Source organism: Rhincodon typus, chromosome 21 (genome assembly GCF_021869965.1).
Source record: "Rhincodon typus isolate 14 chromosome 21, sRhiTyp1.1, whole genome shotgun sequence".
Lineage (NCBI taxonomy): Eukaryota > Metazoa > Chordata > Chondrichthyes > Orectolobiformes > Rhincodontidae > Rhincodon > Rhincodon typus.
In genome coordinates, this window is record NC_063352.1 from 45,417,130 (window position 1) to 45,438,204 (window position 21,075).

General features: G+C 40.8%; 1 protein-coding gene and 1 long non-coding RNA gene across 2 annotated transcripts; one reads left to right on the top strand and one right to left on the bottom strand.

Annotated features, from left to right (window-relative positions):
• Positions 1-1,089: 1,089 nt before the first annotated feature.
• LOC109935064 (hemoglobin subunit alpha-like) lies at positions 1,090-10,708 on the top strand. The gene is made up of 4 exons (XM_020533754.2): positions 1,090-1,150; positions 8,836-9,156; positions 9,707-9,905; positions 10,362-10,708. Exons 2-4 carry the CDS (start codon positions 9,053-9,055, stop codon positions 10,485-10,487), a joined length of 429 nt encoding a protein of 142 aa, XP_020389343.2. The 5' UTR covers positions 1,090-1,150; positions 8,836-9,052; the 3' UTR covers positions 10,488-10,708.
• LOC125485658 lies at positions 1,145-3,299 on the bottom strand. Its single transcript, XR_007264370.1, has 3 exons — positions 3,224-3,299; positions 2,768-2,827; positions 1,145-1,241 (listed from the first exon to the last, which is right to left on the bottom strand). It is a non-coding gene; the product is annotated as an uncharacterized LOC125485658 (long non-coding RNA).
• Positions 10,709-21,075: the final 10,367 nt, after the last annotated feature.

The following is a 21,075-nucleotide window of genomic DNA, read 5'->3' on the forward strand; positions in this document are numbered from 1 at the left end:
TGCCCAATAGCAATGTAAATTCCACTCCCCCAAATTAAATACTTTCATTTAATGGAACACTGGCACCTACGATGGGACAGAGATAAATTGCTGAGATGTGATCCAACTAACCAGATTGATATAAGATAGAGAAAATGATAAATCGAGATGTTGCAGGAATTTTACGTTGGGAAATGTAGTAGGTAGTGGGCTGGTGTGAAGCTGAAATGGAAATGGGAATCTTTATAATAGTTAGAGAATGAACCAAAGAGATTACAGTAGAACACCCTGACATTGTTCATCAGACACCATGGGCAAAGGGAATATTAGACGATGTAAAATATTCAAACCTGAGGAAACCTGTGTCTGTGTAAAATCAGAGCAAAAGGATAGGCAGATTAGTGTGTGCGGCTCAAAGAAACAATTCTGTGTACAAACATGCTGAGCATAAGGAACAAATAGAATGGATCACAGTTGTAAATTCAATCTGGAGAATATGACAATGTCATCATTACTGAGAGCAGGAGTGATTTCTGAATATGTCAGATTACAAGGTCTACAAGATTGTTAGAAAACTGGTAAAGGGGAAGTGACAAGTCTTGATAAGGATGAAATCATTCCACTGGTATTGGAGGATTTAATGTACAGTTAGAATATAGTGAGAACTTATGGGTGAAATTTAGTAATTGAGAATTGTGTACAAGTTCCTATGTTAACAGCTAGGAAGAGATAGAATGCATAAACTTAGAAATTAGTAAAGGTAGAGTGGTTTTAACAGAGGTTGTGACTTTCATATTTGTTGAGACAAGCAGTGTATCAAATGTCTGAATGGTTGTGAAATTTGTGAGTATGTTCAAGTTAGTTTTCTGAAATAAGGAACAAAGAGAGTGTAAATGTTTACTAGATCCTGCCATTGAAAAGGGCAAGAACTCCACATTATTGATTCTGAAAAAGAGTCATACCCGACTTGAAACATTAATTTTGTTTTTCTCTCTCCACAGATGCTGCCAGACCTGCTGAGTTGCTCCAGCAATTTTTGTTTTTATTACATACTGTTGAAACAATCAGAATTGACTGAATGAAGCAAGGCGATATTAATACACAAAACCCACAACAGGTTGTGGTGATGAAACATTAACCCCTGAAGTGTTAATCGATGAAAGTTGATGAGGTATTTGTTGACCCATTTATCACATCCTGTGTCCTTGACATAAATTTCATGACCTTGCTGCATTCACAGATTAAATTTCTGTTAAACATAACTGAAAAGCAAAGGATTTTAATTACCAACATAATCATCCGTTTAACAATGTGATTATTATAAATGTATGCTTCGTTCATCTCGAAAATGAACATTTACAAATGTGGCAATATCCTTGCTGCACTGTTCTCAGGTCATACTCACAGCATGTTAAAACAGTAAAACCTCTTCAAACGTAAACCATAGTCGAATAAACAGGCACACAGTGGTAAGATCAGGACCAAAAATTAGGCTGATACTTTGCTTAGCAAAACCAGTCTAACTCTCTCTGAAAAATTCATATTAATTCAATTACTCACACTGGCGGAATCTAGAATTTCCCACAACTGATGTGAGATGGGCAGTACTGCTGTTAGTTGGTTTTCCTCACTCTCATTAACAAATTTCAATTTGAACAGCCAAAATTTGAAAGTCAACAACTGTTTAAAGTTTGTGATCTGCGATATCCTCAGTTTTTAAACCACGTGTGAAGACCATCATTGAGACTTATTTGCTATAGATCCCATTATTTTCCTGCATTACCAATTTTTACTCACATTGAATGCAACAAGTTTCTCTTAAGGTTTGACCTTTTCCAATATTGTGAAAATGTATACAAGATGTTTTGAATCCTCAACTTGTTAATGATCTATTATAATGTCATTCGTGTCTCTCTGAAATGAGCCCACAGTTTCATGAAGACATAGTAGGAACTGCCGATGCTGGGGAATCTGAGATAACAAGGTGCAGAGCTGGATGAACACAGCAGGCCAGGCAGGATCAGAGGAGCATGTTTTTCTGAAGAAGGGCCCAGACCCGAAACGTCAGCTTTCCTGCTCCTCTGATGCTGCCTGGCCTGCTGTGTTCATCCAGCTCTACACCTTGTTACCACAGTTTCATTAGTTTCTTTTTCTTTGTTCTTGTTCTATTTATCATCGTTTAAATATGAACTTCATATTGCTTGCATGTTTTTTATTGTTCTATTCCTTTATGTAGAATTTTTCTAATTTATTTACTTTATTTACTGTGTTTCACCTCAGTTGTTGGCTACATTTGGGTGCCTTTGGCAGTGGAAGGTTTGGTCTTTGGAATATGTCCAATCGTTCTCACCCTCTCCACCTCACTACCTTTCTCTCCTCCTTCAATCTGCTTCTTAAACCTACATCTTCCACATATCCTAATGTCTCTTTATGAGAATCGCTGTCTATATTTGTTGATGATCGTTCTAAGTGTCTAGTCTTGTTTAACAATTATAAAATATGATTTGATGTGCAGACCTAGGGAGAAATCTACTTCAAAAATCCTCCTCAATTTCATTTTCAGCGACTATGTTTTGCCTGAAACTGTTAAGTGTAAATAAAAGTCAATGTCTCTAAGATATTTCCTTCATTCTCTTTTGATGTTAGTCCTATTTGTTGAACTGAATGCATTATTGATGTTTAAATGGCTTAAATTATCTGCATGGTCACCCGACAAGTCAATCTCTGAGTTGACATCACTACAGGTCCTTCAGCAACCTTCAATTAAGTTTATATCATTATTCCTTACCTCCCAATTGCATCACCTCAAACTCTCCCCATTACTCTTCATCTTATCCATGAAGAGAGGCTGTCAATGTAAGTAAAAGTGGGAGAGATTAAAGCACGCTGCTGATTTAAACTATCGCCAAACTCAAAATTATTTCAAGGATACTCAATTCAATTTCAAAATACCACATTCTCTGCACTCTGATTTGATTAGTTGAAAATTTGAATCAGCGTCCCATTTTATTTTACAGTAGAAACATTTAGTCCCTGAAATATAATCAAATGTTACGACAAATTTTACTTGATTCTTTGTGTACAAATTGCAGTCAAGAAACACACTAAGTTAAAGGCCTGCAGGTGTAATAATCATGCATTGTAAACTGTTCGATGTTCGCAATTAAACCTTGTCGTAAGTATTAAAATGTGATGTGTGAAAGTGATTGATAAAGGAATTTGCTCAGATCATTCCCTCACAGACCTGTGTACGTCCAGTGACCATGAGCTGCCGTACACCTTAAAGTGTATGTTCATCTCGGAGAACCTGATAAACCATGTCAGCCTCCATAGATACTCTATATCAGCCCAAGTCAGATGACTCAGCTGTAAATGTTGAGCTGAAATTTGTTGAATCATTGTACAGGATGATAACCATTCACCGTGCCTATCGAATAGGAGGTTGGACAGGACCCTGAACTGTTTGTTTCTGTTGGCAGCCATCGTTTCTGGAAAACTCAATTGGATATCGACCATCCCACACCTTGTAAACTGACAGATAGACTGACACACCAAAAACATGTGATCCTCAGATAGGCTGTGAATCCTTGAGACCCCAAACTATTTCTTTGTGTTTTTTTTAATGAGCTTAAGCTTTCAAATTATGCAAAAGTTTTATTGTTTGCCACATCATTCTTAGCACTCTAAGATGTCCTAGTTTGGAATTTGCATAGCACAGTGGGATTAGACTTGAGTTTGAATTCAGGTTTGAACTAGAAAATAATTCAGTAATAGCAAGCCAACTTTCCTTAAATGGCAGATAGCAAGAATCATACAATAAAGTGTTTAAGAGTAACATCTTCTTAATAACAGACACAAATGATAGTGTCATTAAAATTTGTCAGGATATGGCTGATTTACTGAACAATTACACAGTAAAATATTAAGATATTAAAGTACCAGATCTGTACGGAAAAGTAAGCCAAAATTACAGAGAGGACTCACTTGTTTCGGTTTGAGTAAATATAAATGCAATGGAGAATTAAGTAATATTAAATGTAGACAATCATCAATCATTGGCGCTTTGATTCTGAAAATATTTTTAAAAAAGGAGGAAATTGTTGAAGATCTTAGAAAAGTTTCTCAATTCAGAAATCGTCCTTATGAATTTTTCACCAAGTATTGTCTTCCAGTAGGCTCAAAGGGACACAGGTAGAAGAAGACTCCTTCCAGTTGTGGTGTTACATATTTTATTCTTTGTCTGCTTTATCCAAAAGCAGTTAGTTTCCAAGAATATAGGTGAAATACTGTAATGCTGGAAATCTGGGCCTTTGTCTCTGTCAGAAATATGAAACAAAAACTTCCAACACCTTTCAGTTCTGAACAAAAGTCATACTAGACACCAAACACTAACTCTGTTTCTCACTCCACAGATACTGCCAAATCTAAAAGGATTCTCCAGCATTATCTGTGTTTGTCTGAAATGTAGCTCATTTGTGTATTCCACTATTTGGCTTTTCTTTAAAGAAGGATAATCTGCAGTCAACTTTTATCCCAAAATGTGATCTTCCGGAAAACGATAAATCAAAGTGAAGGTTTGTCAGATTTGACCAGCTTCAGTCAATTTGATGACATTTTAGTCTCAGTTCAGACTAAGTTTTGTTTATTGATGATTTCCTGATTTGACTCCTGATCAAGAGATCGTTGTGGCCATCTTTAATCTGTGTTTTGCCCTTTCAACAATGATTTTAGTCCAATGAAAGGATAATCATTAGATGACGGAAGTTAGAAAGTGATTTTTCATTTTTACTACTACCATAACAAAGCCTTTCATCGAAATCGAAAAACATGGGCTACAGTGAGAAATTTGGTAAATTCTTATGGGATGTTGAGTTGGGCCTTTCTTGAAATTGAGTCCAACAAGTCGCATTTTCCATCAAAGTACAAAAGTAGAGACAAGGTTCTGGTTAGTGAGCAATGAGAGGCCTATTAATGGCGATCATCACTCATTATCACTTTCATTACGACCTAATGTCACCTCATTAATAGACAGGGTTCTATTACTCCCACCCACTGAGAACTGCCAATATGGATGTTTGAGCTGTTACCTGAGTTCTCCAGCTCGTTGCTTGTCCCTCCAGACTTTGATCTTAGACACCTGGCACCATCTCAGGGGTGCAGTCTGCAAGCAATGGCTGAACATACCCCGTGCCCATGGCCACTAGCATCTGATAGGTATCAGCCACACTGCATCCTCATGGTGCATTTCCAATCCACTTCCGGGAGTTTCCTGCACTTTGGAGCGTGCCAGTACTTTTCCTTGAAATGCCGCTACAAGGAAGTATCATGCACAGGCAAAAAGCAACCAGTTCACAGGCTGGACCTGGTGGCAAATCAGAGATACTGTCTTGCTCACTGTCTTTGGACTCTCTCGTGTTGCACCTATCTGTGTGCTCACAGTATAATTGCCTAGGATTGCATTTTCGTGTTTTGTCTCTTTAACCGCATCTTTAAGACTCATGGTATTTCTGTCTTGTCTTGTACATGCGTGTGCGCGCGTGCGCACACACACACACACACACACACACACACACACACACACACAAAGCCTACACAAGGGGATAAGTCAACCACAGTTACCTAGGGGAATTTAGGACAGCATCAAAAAACATTCCAGGTGGCAAAGATTCCCCTCTTTTGTATTTTTGATTGCCTTATGTTGTTTTGTTGAACTTGAGTATTATTTCAATAGGGAAATATTGCAGAAATCTGCAGCACAGAGGGTGCTGGAAGTCCTCATCTGGTAATAGGGAAGGCAAATGAAATATTTGTCTTTGTTTCAAAGGGAATGGAACAGAAAAGTGGAGAGGTTTCACCAAAGCTATAGAAGGCACTAGTCAGACCACAGTTGGGATACTGTAAACAATATTAGTCCTCTTATCTGAAGAAAGATTATCAGGCATTGGGTGCAGCCCAGAGAGGTTTCATTAAGCTGATGCCAAGTATGGAGGGACTGTGTTATGAGGAGAGGCTGGGTGGATTGAGTCTGTATTCATTGAAGTTTAGAAGAATAAGAGGTAACCTTATTGATATACAATAAAAGACATAAGAGACATGACAGGATATCTTGACATGATGCAGAGAGGTTGTTTCTGTTTGTGGAAGAGTCTAGGACCAGAGGGCATGATCTCAGAATAAGGGGTCATACATTTAAGACAGAGATGAGGAGTAATCTGTTCCCTCAGTGGGTAGTGATTATGTAGGATTCTTCACCACGAAGGGCTCTCAAGGCTGGGTTGTTAAGTATATTCAAGGCATATAGATAGATTTTTAATCAATAAGGGAGCCGAAGATGATGGAGGAAAGGCAGAAGAGCAGAGTTGAGAATTAAGAGATCAGCTGTGAGTTCAATAAGTAACTTGCACCAAAACAGCATGAAGAGAATACTTTAGAAACAATGATAATTCTAAGCTTAAACAGGATCCGCCAAAGTAAAAGCTGTCAAAAATTAAAGCTGCTAGAACGTGTTTGGAGTACACTTGGTCTTCCAAGTCTGACCAGACCTCTTCAAGGTAAAGTCACTACAGTCCCACTTGTCATCTGAGAGATAACTGGAGGTGATTTGGCCTGAAGGCCACCACTCCTCAGGTCTAATCCTGTTAGAAATTTCCAGATTTCTATGAGATTCCCCCCTCATTATTCTAAACTCCACAAAATACAATGAAAATCTCCTCATACGTTAGTCCTGCTATCTCAGAAGTCAACATGATAAACCTTTGCTGCACTCTGTCTATAGCAAGACCATCTTTCCTAAGATAATGAGACCAAAACTGCACACAATATTCCAGGTGTGATCTCACCGATGTTCTGTGTAATTGTAGCAAGACATCCTTGTTTCTGTACTCGAATCGTCTCGCTAATGAAAGCCAACATACCATTTGCTTTCTTTGCTGCCTGCTGCACCCACAGCAACTGGTGCACAAGGACAACCCAGGTCTCGTTGAAATTTCCTTTCTCTCAATTTACAGCCATTCAAATCATAATCTGCCTTCTTATTTTGCTACTAAAGTGGGTAACCTCACATTTATCCACATTATACTGTATCTGCCATGCATTAGCCCCCTCACTCAGCCTGTCCAAATCACACTGTAATGCTTCTGTATCCTCTGCACAGCTCATCTTCCCAACCAGCTTTGAATCATCTGCAAATTTTGAGATGTGTTTAGTTCCTCCATCTAAATCATTAACATATATTGTGAATAGCTGGGGTCCTGGTGCTAATCCCCGCCGTAACCCACTAGTCACAAAAAACAGAAATTGCTGGAAAAGTCTCAGCAGGTCTGGAAGCTTCCGTGCAGAGAAAGCAGAATTAACGTTTCGAGTCCAGTGATCCTTCTTCAGAACTGATTCCAACCAGGAGAAAGTTAGTATAAATGTTGAAGATGGGGTGGCGAGAGGGGGAGGAGTAAACAACCATCCCAGAATGCTTTATCATGGCACCGACTGCAAAGAAACCCTTCCCAGAGGGCTTCACTGTGATGCCAACTGCCAGGACACTTTTCCCAGACTGGGCCAAACTATACAAATTGTACAATTAAGTGCTTTTGTAATGCTAAACTCAATACCTGACCAGTACCCATGGGCAGCAGAGCATAATGCAAAGAAATATCACACTACATTGTCTGCCTTGGACAAGGCCAGGGGCCAAAACAAAAGCATTCAAATCTGTTTCCACCAGCTAAGGGTTAAATTTTCAGCTTTTTTGCAAACATAAATTGGAGCCACAGATGTACAAAAGCAGGCTAAAAGTATAGGAGCTTCACTATTAGCAGATGCAGCCTGTCTTGTGGGAAATAAAGATGATGCTAGTAAAGAAAATGGGAAACAGCAAATAAAAGTGGAGACGTGGACAGAGATGTGTTGGAAGTTATAATGTTTTCTTTAAAACTTAGAGATTTAAGATACATCAGAGTGAGTTTTACCCTTCTCCTTGGGCCCTGCTATGTATGCAGGAAATAAACAACAGTTGCCTGACTCCAGAAATCCTCTTATCAATTTATCAAACTGTACTACATCAGTTATTGATAGATCACTGACTTCCAACAACCACAATCATCTTCCTTTGTACCTTGTATGACTCTAACCAGTGGAGAGTTTTCTCACTGATTACCATTCATTACAGCTTTGCAAGGGCTCACTGGTGCCACACTCAGTCAAATGCAATCTTAACATCAAGGTCAGTCACTCTCATCTCACCTCTGGAATTCTGCTGTTTGCCCACGTTTAAATTAAGGCTGTAATGAGGTCAAGAGCTGGGAGGCCCTGGTGGAAACCAAACTGAGCATCAGTAAGCAGGTTACTGCTGAGCAGGTTCTTCTGAATTGAATTGTTGATGATAATTTTCAATCAGTTTAGTTAGACATGATTCAATATGGCCTTCCATTAACACATCTACACTGGAGCAAAAGATAATAACACAGTATTTAAAATTTGACCTAAACATGAAAAACAATAACAAATTTTAGCCCCGAGCAAAGATATATACATATATGCAGAGAGAGGAGTTATTTGTCTATTTTATTAGAACCAATTGGTGGTATTTTCAACCAATAATTATGATTCTGACAAGTGTCGCCATTAATAATGAGGACATCACTGAAAGACTGGCTCAGGAATAACATATCGGGTGAAGAATATTAAACTATTTGGACAGTGAGTAAAAAGCCAATATGTCCTGTTTTGCTATAAATGCTGGCAGTCTATTAAGGTACATTTATTAATTCAACAATTTCAACCATCTAAAAACAGCTTGAAATGAAATGTGCAGAATGTCTAGTTTGGTATCATTTCTCCACCATGGATTATCTTTGTCCACAGATGCAAAAGAAACAGATGATTGGGTTTTCACTTCATGGTATCGCTTATCATTGCAATTGCAATAAATGCATGAGGATTGGTATAGAGACCAGTAACCAATCAGACAGATGGAGAGAGGAGGGTGGGTCATGAAGATATACAATAAAAAGAGACAAAATCTGTCAGCAAACAGCATGAAACAGTTGAGTCAACTCGAAGAGTGACCAGAGCAGCAACTATGGCTTGTGAACTATTCAGCCACGAGGAGAAGAAAATTATACATGACATCGGCAAATTGCTCCACGAAAATGCAAAAGATTATGGTGCGGAATCTTTGTCCAGGTAATTTAATCACAGTTACATTCTGAGCAAAGTACTTTGATAAAGGGAATCTGTGATGGTGAATTTGAAGGCAAAAGCAAACATTACTGGAGAAGCTGAGCAGCTCTGGCAGCATCTGCAGTGAGAAAAGCAGAGTCAACATTTTGGGCCCAATGACCCTTTATCTGAAGAAGAATCCAACTGGACTCGAAATATTAACTCTGCTTTCTGTCCACAGATGCTGCCAGACCGACTGAGTTTCTCCAACAATTCCTGTTTTCGTTTCTGATCTGCAGCATCTGCAGGTCTTTGTTTTATATTATTTTGAATTTAAACGCAATGAAAATGAGGCAGTGAAATTTTCTACATTGAATCACTGCGTGATCTCAAACAAATGGCAATCTTTGAATTCCAATCTTCTGACATGTCACCTGCTCTGGATTTTCCAGTTACTTTTGTGTTCCAGGGTCGACTTCCGACATCAGAATCTGAATAATGAGGTTGGATTGGGGATTAATGGCTTATCAAAAATGTGATTGTGGTTTTATTTAATTTATCTCTGTTCTGGTAGGCTGTTTATGATTTATCCTGGAAGCAAGACTTACTTTACCTACAAGGACTTTAGCATTTCAAACCTGAAAACCCATGGGGAAAAGGTCATGAATGCATTGGCCAAAGCAGCAAAAGACGTGGATAATCTGAAGACGTCACTCTGCGAACTTGCTGAATTCCATGGGAAAAAGCTTTTGGTGGACCCTCAAAACTTCCTGGTAGGTATCTCTGCTGGAATATTCCTGGTGTCTCCTGCACTCAGATGCTCGGCACAAGGATTGGACATTCACGCTGCTTCTTTGAAAGGACAGCAAAATTAAAACAGAGATAACACAGTGTGGAGCTGGGAGGAGCACAGCAGACCATGCCTCCAGCTCCACACTGCGTTATCTCTGACTCCAGCATCTGCAGTTTTTACTAACTCAATGAAAACCAAGCTGTGCACAGAACTGAGTTTCTGATAATGCCATGTTGAGACTGTGCACATCATCAGGATCAGGAGAATGAGTTCAAATCTCCCCTGTCCCTGAGAGCTGGCCAAACACGTTAATTAAAATTTGGCCAGTCTCACACCAGGACCTGCTGTGTTTCTCCATTTCATTTTGTTGTTGTTTCACATTGAGAGAATGCTGTTTTGAAATCTATTTTCAAATGTGTATTTCTTTTGGTTACAGGTTTTCTCCAAATGTATCCAAATGACATTGGCCAATCACCTGGCCAGTTTCTCTTCTGCACACCAACTTGCTGTGGACAAATTCCTCAAGGCCGTTTACGAGCATCTGAGCTCTAGGTACCGTTGAAAATGCAGCCAAGATCATTTTGGTAGAAAGCAGCTCGAAGCTCATTCTCCAAACCCCTCTCTGCCCAGTTTGCTCAAACTACATGCCAATGAATCCTTTCTCTTTATGAACACTCTCCATCTTTCTGTAGCCTGCGCTTTTCAAAATTGATTGTAATTGTTAAACTGCTTCAACCGAAATTATTCCTGAGACGCAATAAACATTTGCTTTTATCAATGCTGCACCGTCTACTGTCCATGATTTACCTAAACACTTCATTTCAGGCTCAACACTGGTAGAAATAAGTTTAAAACAACCTGCAGGGTGCATGAGGCAACACAAAACAGTCTCAACAAACTTACACTCTCCATGACAATAAATGGAGAAAATACACTCATTTTGTTGCAGCAATTTTAAAGCCATTATATGATGGTCTTCATGAGCAAATTGCAAATAAATCTGATTGTTAGCTGGGTTTCTTCCATTTCAGAACTAAGGGTATGTACTATCTCCTACATGTGCACTATTTCCACTTAGAATGTGAACTACAGATGATTATCAGAGACAGGAGTAGGCCATTTGACCCCTGAGGCCTTGTTCTGTCAGGGAGCCAAGAGTCGTTGTGATCAGGAGCATAGAAAAATTCCCTTTGGCCCATCACATCCGTCCCAATCAAAACAACCACCTAACAATTCTAATCCCATTTCCCAGCACCAAGCCCACAGCCATGTATGCCTTGGCATTGCATACTTCCTCGATGTTGAGAGTTTCTGCCTCTACTACCCTTACAGGCGTGAGTTCCAGATATTCAGGTCATAGCTGATCTCACTAATGGCCTTAACTCCACTTTTCTGCCTGCCTACTCTAGCCTGTAACTCTCTAAATGATAAAAACAAACTGCCTTATTGCAAACATTCAATAATCCATCCTTCTCTGGTTTTAGTTCAAGAGACTTCTAGAGACTAAATTCCCAAATAAAGGAATGCCTCTTCATTTCTGTATTCAATTGGAGACTCATTATCTAATGATGACCGTGAATCCATTGTTGATTTTTGGAAAACTCATCTGGTTCACTGATGTCCTTTAGGAAAGGAAACTGCTATCCTTACCTGGTCTGGCCTACATGTGACTCCAGACACACAGCAATGTGGTTGACTCTTAACTGCCCTCTGGGCAATTTGGGATGGGCAATAAATGATGCCTGGCCAGCAATGCCTTCATCCCATGAATGAATAAAGAAAAGAAAAAAATTTTTAAACTGTGACATCCTAGTTCTAGTTATCCCTCATGAGAGGGCATTGGTTCTGATCACTCGTCAAACTCCTTCAGAATCACCTACATTGCAATAAGGTCACCCCTCATTCTTCTAAACTCTAATGGGCATAGGTCAAACTTTTCGTCATGCAAGAACACTTTGTTCCCAGCAATCAGACTGGCAAATCTCCTCCAAGCAGGTTTCAATGGAGGTGTATCTGTTTTTAGATAGAGGGACCAGGACAGTACTCCAAATACGATCTAACTATTTCCCTGTAAGGTTACTGTAAAATTCTTGTGTGTTTATATTCCATTCACCTCACCAGAAAGACCGACATCCCTAATCACATGCTGTCCCTGCACGATTATGCTGACATTTTGTCCCTCATGAATGAAGCCACCCAGATCTTTCTACGCTGCAGCATATTATTTCTATCGTTACAATGCTATTCTTCCCATTAAAGTGAACAGTTTGCCTCATTGAACTCCACCACCCACCACAAAGCTTGTTTTCTATTTGAAATTTGACTTTGGAAAACTGAAACTCAAACTGATAATTGCAAAATGCAGCTTAAACTCAAAACAGTAAGCTCATTATTGCATTATTACTTTTCTCATTGTGGATAAGAAACCTGTAGCAATGTCCAATGGATTTCAGAATGTAATTTTCCAATCTCTGGGTGTCTAACCCAGTGCTGAAATTTCTCTCTGTGCAGAGAACATTGCAATATTGTTCAGAAATTTTCTTATTGAACTCAGAACATATCTCCCCTTTACCAGGCAATAACTTTTTTTCTTGGAAGTGGGTTAAAATCTGTAGGGTTTTTACACAAATCTTATAGCTCACTTTACATTAGAATTTCCTGTCAAGACAGTGGATTCTAAACTAATGCTTATCTATCTGTACAAGTAACACTGACTATAAAGATGTTGGATTGTTAAAAATCAAATTAGTTTATGACAACAACAGCCAGATTTGCACTTAGATAGTACCTTCGGGATTAATAAAACATTTCAAGATGTTACCACGAGATATTGCAAAGACCAAATTGCATTGAGTCATGTGGGAAATATTAGGCAGACCAAACATTTAACCGAAACCATAGTTTTAGAGCGTATCTTAATGGAGGAAAGTGAGCCAAAGAGGCAGAATGTCAGAGAGAGGATATCTCTGAGCTGAGAACAGAGGCAGAGTGTTTGTGGGAAAAGGCACAAACCACGTGTTAGATATACAGGGAGCCTTTGAATCAAACAACAGTATGGAATTTGAGATGCTTAACATCAGATAAGACTTGAAGGAGTTTACACTGAGAGGTTATTCTCCCTGGGTGGGGAAAAAGGTGACTCAGTGCCAGGATTAGAGATCTGTCACTTAGGACTGAGATGAGGAGAAATTTCTTTACAGGATGGTTTGTGAATCTTTAGGAATCTCTACTTCAGAGGGGACAATGTTCCATCTGAAAAGATATTTAAAACTGAGAAAGACACATCTTTGATCCCTCCAGGAATCAGACAAAATGGGGAGTCAGTTAATGAGTGGAGCTGAAGAGCAAAAGCAGCCCTGATCTTATTCACAGATGGAGCAGGCATGGTGGACTGAATGGCTGATATCTGTTCTTCATTCAAAATCTTTTTCTGAGGTTGAGGGAGTCCAAAACTACAGGGTGTAGCTTTAAGGTGAGAGGGGAAAGATTTAAGAGGAAGCTAAGGGACAACCATTTCATGCAGAGGGTGACGCATATGTGGAATGAGCAGCCAGAGGAACTAGTGGAGGTTGGTACAATTACAACATTTAAAAGGCACCAGGGTAAATGATGCGAAGCATTTAGGGTGATATGGGCCAAATGTTGGCAAATGGGTCTAGATCAGTTTAGGATATCTGGTCGCAATGGACGAGTTGGACCGAAGGGGCTTCTTGTTCACGCAGAGAGTGGTGCATGTATGGAATGAGCTGCCAGAGGAAGTGGTGGAGGCTGGTACAATTACAGCATTTAAAAGGCATCTGGATGGGTATATGAATAGGAAGGGTTAAGAGGGATATGGGCAAAATGCTGGCAAACAGGTCTAGATCAGTTTAGGATATCTGGCCAGCATGGACAAGTTGGACTGAAGGTCTATTTCTGTACCGTATGACTCAATGAGTCGAAGTGGAGTCAGGGCTCCCAATAGTGGAGCTCCAGATGCAAAATAAGAGAGATTGCAGATATCATGAAGAATTGTGTGTCTGGATAGCTAAGATAGATAGATAGCTAAGTGCTGAAGCCAGGTGGCATTTGAAAGCAAGGATGAGAATTATAAATTCATGACCTTTTAGCTGAGAGCCAACGTAGATCAATGAAGATGGAAATGACATATAAATGGGACTTCCAGCAAGTAAAAATGCAAGCAGCACCTGAGATATACTGATGGTAAAATTTGGGAGGCCTGTCAGGTATCAGTGGAACAGTCAGGGCTATATTTGTTAAAGACATAAATGAGGGTGTCCGTAGCCAATTAGCAGAGATGGGTGATATTAATCAGGCGATATTACAGGTTAGAAAAAGGCAGTTGTATGGTCTCACTTCTCACTCAACAACCCATCACAAGTCAGACAATATTGGGCTGGAGGAGCTATCCAGGGACAATTGGAAATGATGGCAATGCTGCACTGAAGACGCATGATACTGTAAAGGCTATCAGTCCTGACGATCATACTCAAGACTTGTACTGCAGAGCGAGCTGCATCCCTGGAGAAGTGTTTCAAGATGGTAACATTCACTTCGTTCATTTCAAGTGATTTGAGGAGAAGGAAGGATGTCTTGATGCAGTTTTAAAGGGGCTTGGTTGACAACTGTGGAGGACTATATATAGTCTTGGCCAATGACCTGCAAGTCAGCAGTCAGTTGATTTTCTGGCTATTGTTGCAATGTAGCTTGTTTTTGATTCTTTCTGCAGTTGTTTTAAATTTTTGAATCCTGTCACAGCAGTTGTGGAATTGAATTCAATAAATAGCCGGAATTAAGAATCTGATGATGGCCCTGAAACCACTGTCACTCTTTAGAAAACTCCACCTGGTTCACTAATTACCTTCAGGGACCTGGCCTTAACTGCTTCAGAACTACAGCAATGTGGTTTACTCTCAACTGCCCTCTGAAATGGGCTAGCAAGGCACTGAGCTGCATCAATTATTACAAAATCCAAACAAAGAAATGAAACTGGACAGACCACCTGGCATCGACCTAAGCACCACGAATAATAAACTCAGCGCAGTCAACCTGCAAAGTCCTCCTTTTTAACATGGGCGGGGGGGTGCGGGTTGTCAAGTGCCAAAATTGGGAGAGCTGCCTCACAGACAAGTCAAGCAACAGCCTGAGACAGTCAAACTGACAGAATCATACCTCACAGACAATGTCCCAAATACAACCATCACCATTCCCGGATATGTCCTGTCTCACCGACAGATCTGGCAGAGGTGGCATCGCAGTGGTATACAGCTGGGAGGGAGTTGCCCTTGGAGTCCTTAACATTGACTCCAGACCCCATGGCACCAGGTCAAACATGGACAAGGAAACCTCCTACTGGTTACCACAGAACATCCTCCCTCAGCTGATGAATCAATACCCCTCCATATTGAACAACACTCGGAGGAAGCACTGAGGATGGCAAGAGTGGGTGGGGGATTTCAATGTCCATCACCAAGAGTGGCTCAGCAGCAGCACTATGTTTGGAGCTGGTAGGGTGCTAATGGACATCAGTGCTAGACTGAGTCTGCAGCAGGTGATGAAGGAACCAATAAGAGAGGAAAACACAAGAGGAGCATGGATAGGGTCAAGAGACAAGATCGGTTCCCTAGGGAAGGGGTGTCAAAAACTAGACAGCATAGGTTTAATGTGAGAAGAGAAAGATTTAAAAGAGACCTAAGGGGTAACTTTTCAAGCAGGTGGTGTTGCGTGTATGGAATGAGTTCCCAGAGGAGGTGATGGAGGCTGGTACAATTACAACATTTAAAAAGCATCCAGATGGGCATATGCAAAGCAAGGGCCAAATGCTGGCAAATAGGACAAAATTAATTTCGGATATCAGGTCAGCGTGGATGAGTTGGATTGAAGGGTCTGTTTCCTTGCTGGACAACTTGTTGACTCGTTGACCTCTTCCTCACCAATCTGCCGACTGCAGATACATCCGTCCATGGCAATAATCGGTAAGAGGGATCATTGCACAGTCCTTGTGGAGGCAAAGTCCTGTCTTCACATTGAGAATACTCTCCATCATGTTGTGTGGTACTATCTCTGTGCTAAATGGGACAGACTTCAAACAGATCTAGCAACTCAGGGGCATCCATAAGGCATTGTGTGCCATCAACAGTAGTAGAATGGTTCTCCAATACAACCTGCAATCTCATGGCCTGACATATCGCCACTCAACCATTACCATCGAGCCAGGGCATCAACCATGGTTCAGTGGAGAATGCAGGAGGGCACGCCAGGAGCAGCACCAGGAATATTTAAAACTAAGACATCAACCTGGTGAAGCCACCAAACAGGACTATTTACATGCCAAACAACATAAATAGCAAGTGATAGGCAGAGCTAAGCGATCCCATGACCAACCGATCAAATCCAACCTTTGCAGTCCTGCAACATTCAGTCGTGAGTGATGTTGGACAAGTAAACAACTCGCTGGAATGCAACAATTCCACAAATACTGCCATCCTCAATAATGGAGTAGCCCAACACATCAGTGTGAAAATAAGGCCGAATCATTTGTAACAATCTTCAGCCAGAAGTGCTGAGTAGATGATCCATCTCGGTCTCCTCCAGTTACCCGCAGCAGCACAGAAACCAGTCTTCAGCCAATTCGATTCACTCCGTGTGAGATCAAGAAATGGTTGGAGGCACTGGGCAGTGAAAAGGCTATGTGCCCTGTCAACAATTAGGACTTAGTGCTGAAGACCTGCACTCCAGAACTTGCCACTCCATTAGCCAAGCTGTTCCAGTACAGCTACAACACTAGCGTCTCGCCGACACTGTGGAAAATTGCCCAGAGTATCCTGACACAAAAGGGAACTAGTAACCCAGTGGTAAAATCACTGAACGACTAATCCAGAATCATAGGTCAACATACTCAGCCATGAGATCAAACACCACCACGGCAGATGATGAATTATGTATTCATTTATTATCTGGAATAAAAAGCTGGCTCAATGCCAACAGTGAGATTATTGTCAACTGTCCTAAATCTCATCTGGGCCAGTAATGTCCTTTGGGGAAAGAAATCTGCCCTTCTTACCTGGTCTGGCCCACATGTGAGTCCAGGCACACAGCAATGTTGTTGACTGTTAGTTGCCCTCTGGGCAATTTAGAAAGGGCAATAAATGCTGGTCTAGCCAGTGATGTCCTCATCCCATAAATGAATTCGAGAAGACGAGGAAAAATCCGAGCCAGTCAATTACTGCCCCGTCAGTCTCTCTCGATCATCAGTAAAGTGATGGAAAGTGTCAGGAACAGTGCTATCAAGCAGCACCTGCTCAGCAATAACCTTCTCAGTGACGCCCAGTTTGGGTTCCGCCAGGGCCACTCAGCTCCTGACCTCATTACAGCCTTGGTTCAAACATGGACAAAAGAGCTGAGTTCCAGAGGTGAAGTGAGATGAGAGTGACAGTCTTGACATCAAGGCCACATTTGATCAAGTGAGGCATCAAGGAACCTGAGAAATACTGGAATCTATGGGTATCAGGGGCAAACTCTCTGCTAGTTCTAGTCATCCTTGGCACATGGGAAGACGGTTGTGATTGTTGCAGGTCAGTCAGCTCATTTCCAGGACATCTCTGTAGGAGTTCCTCAGCGGGGGAGCTTCAGTTGCTTCATCAATGACCTTCCCTCCATCATGAGGTCAGAAGTGAGGATGTTCACCGATGACTGAACGATGTTCAGCACCATTCACTACTCCTCAGATCCTGAAGCAGTCTATGTTCAAATGCAACAAGATCTGAACAATATCCAGGTCTTTGGCTCAGAAGCAGCAAGCTCCAACTATGCTGCACTAATGCCAGGCAATGACAATCTCCAATCAGAGACAATCTAACCACCACCCCTTGATATTCAATGGCATTACCATCAATGAATTCCCCATTATCAATATCCTGGTGGGGGGTTACAATGACTAGAAATTCAACTGGATTCGCCATGTTAATACAATGGCTAACAAAGCAAGACAGTACGAGGATTATTGTAGTGAGTAACTCACCTGTTGACTCCACAAAGGCTGTCCATCATTTAATTGTAAATTGATTTGAAATTTCTCCTTAACAGAGGACATAGAAGTAGAAATAGGCCATTCAGCCCCGCAAGGCTTCTTCCCCATTTAGTAAGGTTGAGGCTGATCTGATTGTAGTCTCAACTCCACTGTCTGGTCTGTTCACCAGAACTCATAATGCCCTGGTCTTTCAAACATCTATTTAACTCAGCCATGAATAAATTCAACAATTCACTGTTTTCTGACGATGAGTATTCCAGAGACTGATGATGCCTTTGATCAAAGAAAAAAAAAGCATCTTCAAATTCAAATGGGTAAAGAGAGATATCTTTGTACCAAGCATTAGCTAGAGAAACTGAGGGGTGGGAAAAGGAACACACTATTGTTTTGTCTGGGAGGTCCCTTCTTTTATTTCTGGTGGCACATAGAAAGCATTAGATCAGGTGAACAGGGTTCCGTGTGTAAAAGAAACTATCATTAATGCGTCAGGTAAATGATTTTAGCAGCTGCCAAGTGGCCTTGTTACTGTAATAAAACTAAAACACTGCAGATGCTGGAAACCTGAAACAAAAACAGAAATTGCTGGAGAAATTCAGCACGTCTGGTAGCATCTTTGGACAGAGAGTCCAGTGACCCTTCTTCACAGCCTGTTACTGTTCCCCTTTAGCTACCTCTAACTGAGCGGAATTGTCAAAGTGGAGCAGTACTGATCACAAACTCACCAACTGAAGGTGAAGTAACGCATGCTGCAGAAGCTGTGAGAATATTTTCTGTTTAAAAAGCCAAAACTGGAGGTGTTTTTTACTTCTGCAGGAGTGTTTGTCACCTCAGAGAGAGAGGGAGCATTGAAACAGTAACTCTGGCAAACAGTTCCTTGGTAATGGTTTCCTTTTGAAGTGCACTGAGTGACAGAGCACCCAGACTGTCACTGAGAGAACAGGTATCTGGAATGTGGTCCCTACAATTCCCCTTGCAGTACCCACATCAACTCCAGTCAGCTGTTACACCCACTGTAAACCAAACTGGCCATGTCTCTATCCAGGGAGAGGTCTGGTTTTCACACCTAGAATATTGCCCTGGGGATGTTTATTAGGAAATAATGTGCACAGGTATGAGGCAACACAGAAAATGACAGCATTCAGGGAAATTCAATAAAATACTGCCTGCCAAAACAATCAGTCAATTAATTCTCCATTCCTTCTCCCTGTCTGTGCCTCCTAAAAACTTCTTAAAATGTTTAATTAGTACCAAACATGTGTGTAAAATATTTGAAGTTTAGAATGTACCATCGCGGCCAGCTCCAGGCATGTAATCAACATTCACTCTCAATCTTGGGTGGATCATGGTGTTTGCAGAGATAAGATAGTGGCCCAAAGGCGTGAAAAGCTGTCTGTTTGAGCAGATCTCAAAATTAATGTTTTTTGAACAGAGTTCAATAATTATTGACTTCAGCTTGATATAACAAATATTGTGCAAATATATTGAAATAAAGTTTGCAGTAGAATCAAATACAGAGATGGGCATTCACTGCAATTGAAGCAAAAATAACCAATGAGTAATACCAGTGATGTGGTTGAAAGTCAAATCTTCAGAATATACAAGAACAGCCCTTTTATTAAGAATAATTTCTATTCGATATAAGAATTGATCAGAACGTCCACAAATGTCTCTGAGCATTTTATAACCTTTCCTCCAGGTCGTATAATGCCTGTAGCAAGTCAGTGTAAGGTGGAATCCTTTCATTGCTGACTATCCTATTGGGCCTTGTTGCTGGATCTATATCATACACTGGTCTTGATGCAAAGCATAAAACACAATGCTGTTAGAGCTAAGGAACGTATAAACACACATGATCAGCAGAAGACGAGCTTGTCTATTGAGTGTGCCTGGCAATGTTACAGTGAATCTGAGAGGCAGAACTCCCATTGCCAGTGGCAATCTCTAGAATGTCTACTGAACCACGTGTTCATTGGTGCAATGATTAACCGACCAGGAAAATAACTGCGGAGTTCGAAGATTGGTGCAGTGTTGACTTCCTGCAAGAAGAATCCATCTACTCCCACATCCCTGCCATTTCACCTATTCGCTAAATACCCTTCAAGTATTTATCAGATTTCCTTTCAAAGCCACAACTGAATCTGTATCAATAATTCTCTTGGCTCATCCATTTGTAAAAGGCATTGTTTTTCATATCACCTTTGGATCTTTTGCTAGTCACCATTTATTAGTATCCCCTGGTTTTAGCTCCTTCCCCCTCACACTTACAATACTTCAGCTTTTCAGTCATCCGCAAGTTTTGAAATTGCACCCTGTACAAATGGGTTAAAATTTTTACATGGAAAGCAGTGGCGTAAGTCGAGGGAATCCAGGATTAGTTAACAGTTCAAAACAGCATACTTTGGATACAAGAGAACTTTATAGTCAACACGGTTTTGTGAAGGGTAGGTCGTGCCTCACAAACCTTATTGAGTTCTTTGAGAAGGTGACCAAACAGGTGGATAACGGTAAAGCGGTTGATGTGGTGTATATGGATTTCAGTAAAGCATTTGATAAGGTTCTCCATGGTGGGCTATTGCAGAAAATATGGAGGCATGGGATTGAGGGCGATTTAGCAGTTTGGATCAGAAATTGGCTAGCTGTAAGAAGACAGAGGGTGGTGGTTGATGGGAAATGTTCATCCTGGAGTTCAGTTACTAGTGGTGTACCTCAAGGATCTGTTTTGGGGCCACTGCTGTTTGTCATTTTTATAAATGACCTGAATGAGGGTGTAGAAGGATGGGTTAGTAAATTTACGGATGACACCAAAGTCGGTGGAGTTGTGGATAGTGCAGAAGGATGTTGCAGGTTACAGAGGGACATAGATAAGCTGCAGAGCTGGGCTGAGAGGAGGCAAATGGAGTTTAATGTGGAAAAGTGTGAGGTGATTCACTTTGGAAGGAGTAACAGGAATACAGAGTACTGGGCTAATGGCAAGATGGTAATGGTAGTGTGGATGAGCAGAGAGATCTTGGTGTCCATGTGCAAAGATCACTGAAAGTTGCCACCCAGGTTGATAGCGTTGTTAAGAAGGCGTACGGTGTGTTAGGTTTTATTGGTAGGGGGATTGAGTTTCAGAGCCATG